The sequence below is a fragment of the Malaclemys terrapin genome, chromosome 2 (assembly GCF_027887155.1).
Source record: "Malaclemys terrapin pileata isolate rMalTer1 chromosome 2, rMalTer1.hap1, whole genome shotgun sequence".
Taxonomy (NCBI): Eukaryota; Metazoa; Chordata; order Testudines; family Emydidae; genus Malaclemys; species Malaclemys terrapin.
Window position 1 is genome coordinate 215,498,514 of NC_071506.1, and position 8,902 is coordinate 215,507,415.

An 8,902-nucleotide genomic window follows, 5' to 3' on the forward strand; every position below is an offset into this window, starting at 1 on the left:
CCAGGATGAAGGGGGCTGCCACGAACTAGACCTCCCCAAGCCCCTCCCCGGCGGCCTGAGGAGCCCAGCGTGCCTATATAAATAGTCTCCGCTTAATTCAGCAGCAGAGGTGGCTGTTTTCAGTGAGGAAGGCGGAAGCCGGAGTGGGGGGGTTGTGGGGGGGCTGCAGCCCGGGGAGGACAGGCGGGGGTGGGAAAGTTGCAGGGGAACTTTCCGGCAGGGGGCCCGTGCGGCTCGGCACTTCACCTCCCTGGGAGGAGCCCGGCTCCCCGCTCGCACGCAGCCCAGGCTCCCCTCGGCTGGCGCTGGAGAGGATGCAGTTAGGGGAGCAGCTCTTAGCCAGCGCCGCTAGCCTGGCTGGGCCCCCCTTCTTCCCGCCGGAGAGCAGCAGCGCCCGCGGCCACCGCAGCCAGCCCAGCTCGGGATCCCCGCAGCGCCTGGACTTGGACAAGGGGCCGAAGAAGTGCGGCGGCGCCGGGCCGGGCATGCTGAGCGAGGCGGAGGCTGGCGAGCCCTTCCCCGTCGCGGGCTCCAAGCAGGGCGCCCCGGACGGCCGCAAGGCGGCCCCTTGCGGAGAGGCCGAGCTGCCCCCGGCCGCCGCCGCCCGCTACCCACTGGACAGCCTGAGCCCGGAGCGCTACTACCTGCAGTCTCCCGGGCCGCAGGGGGCTGAGCTGGGCGCGCCCTGCTCGCTCTTCCCCTACCCGGCGGCGCAGCACGGCTCCGTCTACCAATCGCCCGGCGGGGCGCGCTACCCCTACAGCTCCATGCTGTCCCCGGGGGGCTTCTCGGCCGCCGTGTGCTCCCCGGGCGGCCGGGCGCAGTTCGGGGGCGGCGGCGGATACCAGTATGGCCAAGGGGCGGCGGGGCCCCTGTACAGCCCCTACCCGGCGGCGGGCTCCTGCGGCGGGCTGGGCGCCTTAGCCGTGCCCGGCTCGGGGCCAGGGCTCCGGGCGCAGGTCTTCCTCTGCAACCGCCCGCTCTGGCTCAAGTTCCACCGGCACCAGACGGAGATGATCATCACCAAGCAGGGCAGGTACGGAGGGGCGCGGGCGGGGGGTGCGGGGAGCCCCAAGCGCCAGACGGGGTGGAAGGCGCCTACTATAACCCCCCCCGGTTCCTTCTGTGACCCCGGTGCCAACCCTGGGCGTCAAGGGGGCTCCGGGTTCGCCTCCCACTAAAGCGGCCTATACGGGGGGCTCGCCTGGGTGGCTTCTGCCTGTTCCCGTTTCGTTTGACAAATCTCATTTCTCCAGGGCGATCTGGAGCCCCGAGCTGCCTCTCGCTGCCCTGGAGCCGCGGGGGGGGGGGGTTAATTAATTGCCACGTTAAAAATCAAACCAAACCAACGCTCCCTTGTCGCCAGTGAAACTCGACGTGAGCCGGAGAATGGCCATTTAAACGGTGCCTCCCCCGGCCTGGGCTGGCCGGCCACGGGGAGGATTCGCGCTAATTCGGGGGTGCGCGGGGCTTGGACGAGGCTGAGCAACCCCGAGTGTGTCGAAGCGCCGCGGGTTTGGTGCGGGGCCGGTTTTATTTTCTAAGCTGCAGACCTCGAGGACCGGCCTCCCGCTCCTCCCTGAGCCCGTCCCCGTGAGTTTAGTGCAGGTGGTTAGCGGGGTCGGGGCGGGACAGCAGCACTCAAGGCTCCCGGGGAAGCGAATCGGGCTTGGCGTTTGGGGGGAGCGAGCGATTCAGTACGTGTAAATGGAGGGGGGGGAAAGGGGTGTAGGGCAATCTCTTAGCGGGAAAACTCCCTGTCCGAGGGGCGATGGTTGGGAGGTGGACGGGTGGGAAGGAGCCAGAAATGTGGCTCTTGCGGAGGTTTTCTTCGTGCTGGGTCTTGTGATTAGACAGCCTGATTTCGGTGGGAGACTGAGGGGGAGGGAGCAGGGGAGCGGGGTGGGGGTTGAAATGTAGCGGCCCTGATAACGAATCCCAAGTGGAAATGGCCGGGCCGTGGCGGGGCTGCTTCCCTCAAAGTCGAGGCCGATTTGAGCCCCAAGCGCCGCTGAGAGACCCCTGGCAGGACGCGATCGGAGCCGGCTAGGGAAGCCAGTCTCTGCCTTAGTTTCCCCCCGCAGACTGCTTGGGCTCCACGCGTCCCTGCACGGCCCCTTTTCCCAGTGACTCACAGACCACCCCCGAGCCAAGCCCCGCGCACAGTGCCCGGCGCTCCGGCGGCAGAGCCAGAGCCGGCCCCTGAGCTCGGGCTCAGAGCCCTTCCTTGGCGCGCCGCTAACTTGCTCGGTCTCCGCGTTTTCCCCTTCTAGGCGGATGTTTCCCTTCCTGAGCTTCAACATCACCGGCCTCAACCCCACGGCGCATTACAACGTGTTCGTGGAGGTGGTGCTGGCCGATCCCAACCACTGGCGCTTCCAGGGGGGCAAGTGGGTGACGTGCGGGAAAGCGGACAACAACATGCAAGGTACCTTGCGGCCGGGCCCCTCCAGCCAGTCTCTGGGAAACCAGCCCCGATCCGCCCCGGTCCTTCCCGTTCCCAAGCCAGTCCGGCCACGGGGCGTGCTCCACCCTCCCAGCCAGCTCTTCTCTATGACCGGTGAGCAATGGCCAGGCCCGGAGGTGCGTCCCATCGGACATCTGCAGGGCAAACAGCAAAATGCTCACCCCCCCCCACCACCACCACCACCTTTCAAAGGTGGTGAGGGTGTTAATGTGCGCGAGAAACCCCTGGGCTGGAAGATGGCGTTGTGATGGCCTCCCTGCCCCTCTGCAGGCGTGGCCATGCGCTGTCTCCAAGCGGAGCTGGGCACTAAATGAAATTTCATAGAATTTAATATACAAAGGTGTAAGCTTGTCCTTCCGGAATCCAGCAGCACCCAGGGACTAGCTTACAGTGCATCTGCCTCCCCTCGCTTTGTCCCATGGCTGGTGCTAGAGATGATCCCTGTCACTCCAGTATTTGTTTCCTGAATTGTGTGTGCGGGATTGTTCTTGTAATCCTTACATTTGCCTCTTTCTTCTCTCTCACCTAGGCAACAAAGTGTATGTTCACCCTGAGTCCCCGAACACTGGGGCTCACTGGATGAGGCAGGAGATCTCTTTTGGAAAGCTAAAACTGACCAATAACAAAGGTGCTAACAATAATAATACTCAGGTAAATAACTGATAAATAGCATGGTAGTGCCTCTAAATCAAGAAAGTAGCATCAGACAGTGATTAATTAGGTTTTCAGGGCTTCATGAGCTTACCTTGCAGAGCTATATAGCCTCAGAAAATTGTAAAATCATTTTGATCTGTTTAAGTTCAATGGTCTTCACTTAACAGACATGGGATGGAAAAACTTCCCCTTTCTTCTGTTTAGTCAGTGCATAATGTGGTCTATATGTACTCTGTAGTTCTCTTAGAGCAGTGAATTTTGTGCCACTGTACTCCTAAAGCTATTATCCACAGTCTAGTTAAATTGAGGCTCACACCTTGCAAACTCCTTGTGAGAGTCTGAAGGCTAAATGATCAGCTTCCAAACATCTGATTTTTCTCCCCTATGGTTAGCACTAGTTTTAGGTGCCTTTTATCTGAACAATATATATGCATAGACTATATGCATTGTTTCTTCTAGATGATAGTACTTCAGTCTCTACACAAATACCAACCTCGACTTCATATTGTGGAAGTGACTGAAGATGGGGTTGAAGATCTGAATGACTCTTCAAAGACACAGACGTTTGTTTTCCCGGAAACCCAGTTCATAGCAGTTACTGCATATCAAAACACTGATGTAAGTCATAAGGGGGCTTAAACTTGGAAAAAATATATGGTGTAAGGTGCTTGATGCAATTTAGAAATTTAACTCCATTCCATCTTTTTTTTTTTTTTTCTCCCCCTCCCCAGATCACTCAGCTTAAAATTGACCATAATCCTTTTGCAAAAGGCTTCAGGGACAACTATGATTCGTAAGTATAATTTTATTCCTACTTCAATCTAATCTGCCTCCATTGGGAGGCATAGTTCTGGCCTGTTTTAAAAAATGGAAATCTTTCTACAAACAACTTAGAACCGTCTTTATTTCAGGGATAAGCTATATCCATGCCTTCAATAGATGGTGCAACTCTTTCCTAGCTTTAATTAGATTTTTAAATGCCTTTTGTGTGCATACCAAGTGGTCTGTCTGTCTGTCTTTGGTTGGGTGACCTTAAATTTTTGTCTAAAGGAGTTGACAAAACCCTACACGGAGTAGATAGGATGTCTTAGTTTTAAAGTCTCACCCAAAAGATCCAGGGTGTGTGTGTGTGTGGAACTCATTTCACCTATCTTGGCACAAGGGAGAGGTTCATTGTTTACTTCTTGTCTAGAGAAAAAAATAAAAAAAAATTTTAATCTATAGATACCTCTTGAAAAGGTGCTGGTCACATTTTTGGTATGTCAAGAATTACAATTTGTGAAAGAAGTTGGGGTGTTTTTTTCAAAGCATATGTTTAAGCTATATTTAAAAGGAGCTGCACTTAGAATTTTAGGCCTGGAAGTGTATCCTGAGTTGAGGACCTGAACTTTGATTGCAGAATGTATCAAGTGTCCTAAATCCCAGATTTTTATCCTTGGCACGCAGTTCAGTCCCTGTCTGTTTTTTAATAGTACATGGAATTGTAAAGACCAAGACTTAGCGTTTCTCTTTTTATATTGTAGCATGTACACAGCTTCAGAAAATGACAGATTAACTCCATCTCCCACGGATTCTCCTAGATCCCACCAGATTGTCCCAGGAGCCCGGTACAGCGTACAACCATTCTTCCAGGAACAGTTTGTCAACAACTTGCCACCAGCCAGATTTTACAATGGTGAGAGAACTGTACCTCAGACAAATGGCCTTCTCTCTCCTCAGCAGAATGAAGAGGTGGCCAATCCTCCCCAGAGATGGTTTGTTACTCCTGTGCAGCAGCCTGGTACCAACAAACTGGACATGAACTCCTATGAAACAGAATATTCTCCTAGCACCTTGCTCCCCTATGGCATTAAATCCCTTCCCTTGCAGACATCCCATGCTTTGGGATATTATCCTGATCCAACATTCCCTTCCATGGCAGGGTGGGGAAGCAGAGGTTCTTATCAGAGAAAAATGGCGACTGGGTTACCTTGGACCTCCCGAACAAGTCCCCCGGGTTTCTCTGAAGACCATCTTCCCAAGGAGAAGGTGAAAGAAGAAATCGGCTCATCCTGGATAGAGACCCCACCTTCCATAAAATCTCTAGATTCAAACGATTCTGGTGTCTACACTAGTGCTTGTAAGAGAAGACGACTCTCTCCTAGCACTTCCAGCAATGAAAATTCTCCAACAATGAAATGTGAAGACATGAATGCTGAGGACTATAGCAAAGACACTTCAAAAGGCATGGGCTACTATGCTTTCTATACTACTACTTAAAGCATTATTTCATCCTGATTGGCTAAATTTTCAGGGTGGCTTTTTGGTTTTGTTTTGCATAAAAGTTGCCAAAAAGGCTCTTGCCTTCCACCTTGAATTGTTTTGTGCAATTCTATAGAAGGTGCCAAAGCTTTTTGACTGCTGGAGGTAACTGGGTGGGGAAGGAACTGTATTATAATTTGATCTTAACTTTTGGAAGGAATAGTAAGGGGGTTGTTAGCAAGATCCTGGCTTTTACAATTGGCTTATTTATGGGAGACACTAAAGTGGACAGTTTGGCTGGCTCAGTGGCCTAGGGTAAGTGCTATGCACTACCAAATAGGAGGTATAGGTTTGTATCCTAAACTCCTTTTTGCATCTAGGTCTCTGAGAAAGAAGTGTCTAGAATTGCTACACTGTGCTTCAGATAGAGTAGGCTTCCTCAACACTATCAGCTGCCCAATCAGAAGGTCTAACTCTTCTGCTTGGACAGAAGATAACACAAGAAGGGAGGAATACTTAGTGTTCAAGTCAAAACTTTCCGCTGCCCAGGCCCTGGGTTTGATGACCAAATCTGGCTTTCCTTATCTTGGGTGGGATAAAACGACTTAATTCTGGAGGGGAGGGGGTTCATGAGTGAACTTTACTGAGGTGGCCAAAAAAATGACCAAGTGTACAGCTGTATTTATCTAGGTACACTGTAGAGTACTGTGGAATACCTTGTATAAATAGTCTACATATAAAAGTCTGGTTGGGATCATAAAGTTGGTGCTTTGGGAGTTCTAAAAGCATTTTCGATTATTCTAGCGAATTTAGCATATTGGAGCATTAAAAAATGCATTGCTGAAAGTATATCAAAAGGTATCTATATTGACTTGTAGGTAAAGTGATTTTTCAGCTACCCTGTCTTAACTTGAAAGTGATGTAATTTATCCACTCTTCTTGCAACTAGTTTCAGATGTTTCAAAATAATGCAAACCCTAAAGCGCTGGCACACAAACTTCTCAACGTTTTTCTCCCGGATTTTTTCTATGTACATAGTAGTTATTTTTAATAAATGTGATGTGTGCTGGGGCAAGAATGGGTCTTTCTTTTTGTTTTTCCGACCCGCACCCACTCTCCAAAGTTATTGTGGATGGAGGACGCCTCTTGAAAAATGCAGCGTATAGTTAGTTGGTCTTTCTAGCAGCTAGGGCGGACCCTCGCATGGGATGCTTTTTGGGGGAGTTCTCAGTCTCCTAAGGGCATGGGTCAGTCAGACTGATTTACCAAAGGTCTTAATACCTGGGCGGGGGTAATTTCGTGTTGTCTGCTCGCTGAAGAATTGAGGGGAGGGTAGGCTGGAGGAGACCCGTTCTGTCTCTTCCAAACCCAGACAATGACAGTCGGAGAGGTCGAAATAGGTGAACAAATAGCTGGATACCGCAAAGCATACGGTTAATGCAGATCTGTCAAGGGGTGTGTGTAGGTGTTCTTGCAACTAAACAGGTGCTGATTCTGTAGAGGCCGGATCCCCCTCCCCCTCATGGGGCAGGGGAATTTTAGTGTTTCACTGACACAATGCTGAGACGCGGACTGGCAGCTCAAATCTTCTCCTGCGGCCATTAGCACTTGTCCTCGGCAACCTCGTCAAGGTTGCAGCCTGTGAAACTTAACTGCAATCAAGGAGCCCTTCCTGTGAGTTGGGGGCGGGGGGACGGGACAGAGACAGAGAGAGAGGATTCTGCTGTCACCTTTGAAATGAACAGCTGCAGGCAGGAGCCGGCCCCGTCTCCCTGTAAATGAAGTGGGGTGGATGTCTGTTACATTTCCTCCTAACCCCTGCGTCTGTGCTGCTGCGGCTAAAAGTGCCCCCTGCCACTCCAGAGCCATACCCCTGTCTCTGTGAGCGAGGTGCAAACCAGCACGCTCAGCTGCAGGCCGGGGTTGAGTAGCGCCCCCCCTTTGCGGTTGTACGTTCTCCTTGCAAAGTTACACGCACTCAGCCGCCCGGGGTCCCGGCGGGGTGGGGCTGGCCCACTAGCCCGAGCACTGTGCGTGCTGCCTTCAAAGCCCTCTCTTCGGATCAAATGTCATGCCCTACCCACAGCGCGGGGCGGCTGAGGGGGCGGAGAGCCAGTAGCTCAGGCCAGGTCCCAACTGCGGGGAGACTTGTGAATTTCACTTATCACCTCTTGTGAGCTTCTCAACGAAGAGGCGCTTTAGCAGCGAGGTGGGGTGAGAGATGAGGCAGGAGTTCCCCTGCTCAGATCGGTCCTATACGCCCAAGTGGTGACTGCAGGGGGGTATTCTCTAGCTGGGGGCGGCAGTAGTTTGCGGTATGATATCCAGCACCAGCCAAGTTCCCAGCGACCCTAGAGACCACTTTTCAACTGTTTCTTTTGAGGGAACAGCTAGAAGCCTCCTTCCATGATGTTGTTAGTAGAAAATCCTCTCTTGCAATCATTCGTGGGTGGGAAGCGCTCGGAACAAGGCAATCTAGCCCACACTCCCAGGGCAGCACGTTTTGCATGAGAGAAACTTTGAAAAGGGACGATCCCTTTCCTTAGGAAATGCAGTTAGTAATAGGATTAACCTGTTAGCAATGCCCCCGTGCAAACAAAATAAAACAAACCTTCAGAAACTGGAACCGCCCCGACTGAATTAACGCAATCAAAGGATCATTTGCAGCAAGCCTTTTACATGGACCTTGCAAATGTTAGCATGTAAAAAGCTTTAACGCTTCTCGTAAAGCTTCTGAAACGGGGCCAATAGCTGTCATCAAACCTCGAGCCTGAGTTTCTTTCAGGCTAGAAAATAGGATCAAAAAGTATTGAAGAGAGATTCGTTAGTTGGGAGTTTTCAGTGGGAGTCCAGGCGTCACAATTAATCGTTCCACGACAAACCCAGCCGCGGTGCTGAGTTTTTTTTCTCCGTCCATCGTTCTCCCGAACGGTCTCAAGGGAGTTTGAACTTCACCCAGCATGAATCTCAAGTGATCCGATCCGGGGGGCAGGGCGGGAGGTTAGAGATTCGTGACGCTGTAGCAGATCTGGAAGAAATGATCCATACGGAGTGGGGGGACTGGTGATCTGATCTTTTTGTTTTCAATTATTCGGTGCGTTATGAACACCATAAAACTGTGCCTGTATTTCTACCTCCATTTATTGACTGCCTCTGCAATGGAATTTTAACGAAATCGCTTCCCTAACCTGCCTTCTCACAGTTGCAAAATGCCAAAGCAACTGACGTTAGGAGTCCGATTCTATTGCAGTGTGTTTAAAATCTGTATATTTTTGCACTGCACAGTAAAAAAAAAAAAAAACTTGTGAAAAGTCCTCACACTGTTTAATAGAAACATAAGTGCCTGGCTGGCCCCAATTAACACCTTGTGATTATAAGGCATTCCTAAAATGGGGTGTCAGACACCAAATTGTGAATAAATGTATCTAATTAATCTTCATAGGCTGACACTGATAAACAAGTCTATATTTAAATAAAGATCAAGGGGCTAGATGCTGCTTATTTGTTTACATTAGCAGTAGATAAAGTTAACTACCCCAG

General features: G+C 51.3%; 1 protein-coding gene across 2 annotated transcripts; it reads left to right on the top strand.

Annotated features, from left to right (window-relative positions):
• Positions 1–255: 255 nt before the first annotated feature.
• On the top strand, positions 256–6,431 carry EOMES (eomesodermin). Of its 2 annotated transcripts, none has more exons than XM_054018878.1 (6): positions 256–1,036; positions 2,274–2,428; positions 2,997–3,118; positions 3,581–3,739; positions 3,853–3,914; positions 4,645–6,431. In XM_054018878.1, the coding sequence occupies exons 1-6, from the start codon at positions 315–317 to the stop codon at positions 5,378–5,380; spliced, it is 1,956 nt and encodes a 651-aa protein (XP_053874853.1). In that variant the 5' UTR covers positions 256–314; the 3' UTR covers positions 5,381–6,431. The 2 variants fall into 2 exon arrangements, with proteins under 2 accessions (XP_053874853.1, XP_053874854.1); XM_054018879.1 differs by having other exon boundaries at positions 4,702–6,431.
• Positions 6,432–8,902: the final 2,471 nt, after the last annotated feature.

Bases quoted from the DNA above. Each gene is read 5' to 3' on its own strand.
- EOMES (XM_054018878.1), top strand. From the start codon at position 315: ATGCAGTTAGGGGAGCAGCTCTTAGCCAGCGCCGCTAGCCTGGCTGGG. The intron at 2,429-2,996 runs GTACCTTGCGGC...TCTCTCACCTAG, and splicing joins AGCGGACAACAACATGCAAG to GCAACAAAGTGTATGTTCAC. The intron at 3,119-3,580 runs GTAAATAACTGA...TGTTTCTTCTAG, and splicing joins CTAACAATAATAATACTCAG to ATGATAGTACTTCAGTCTCT.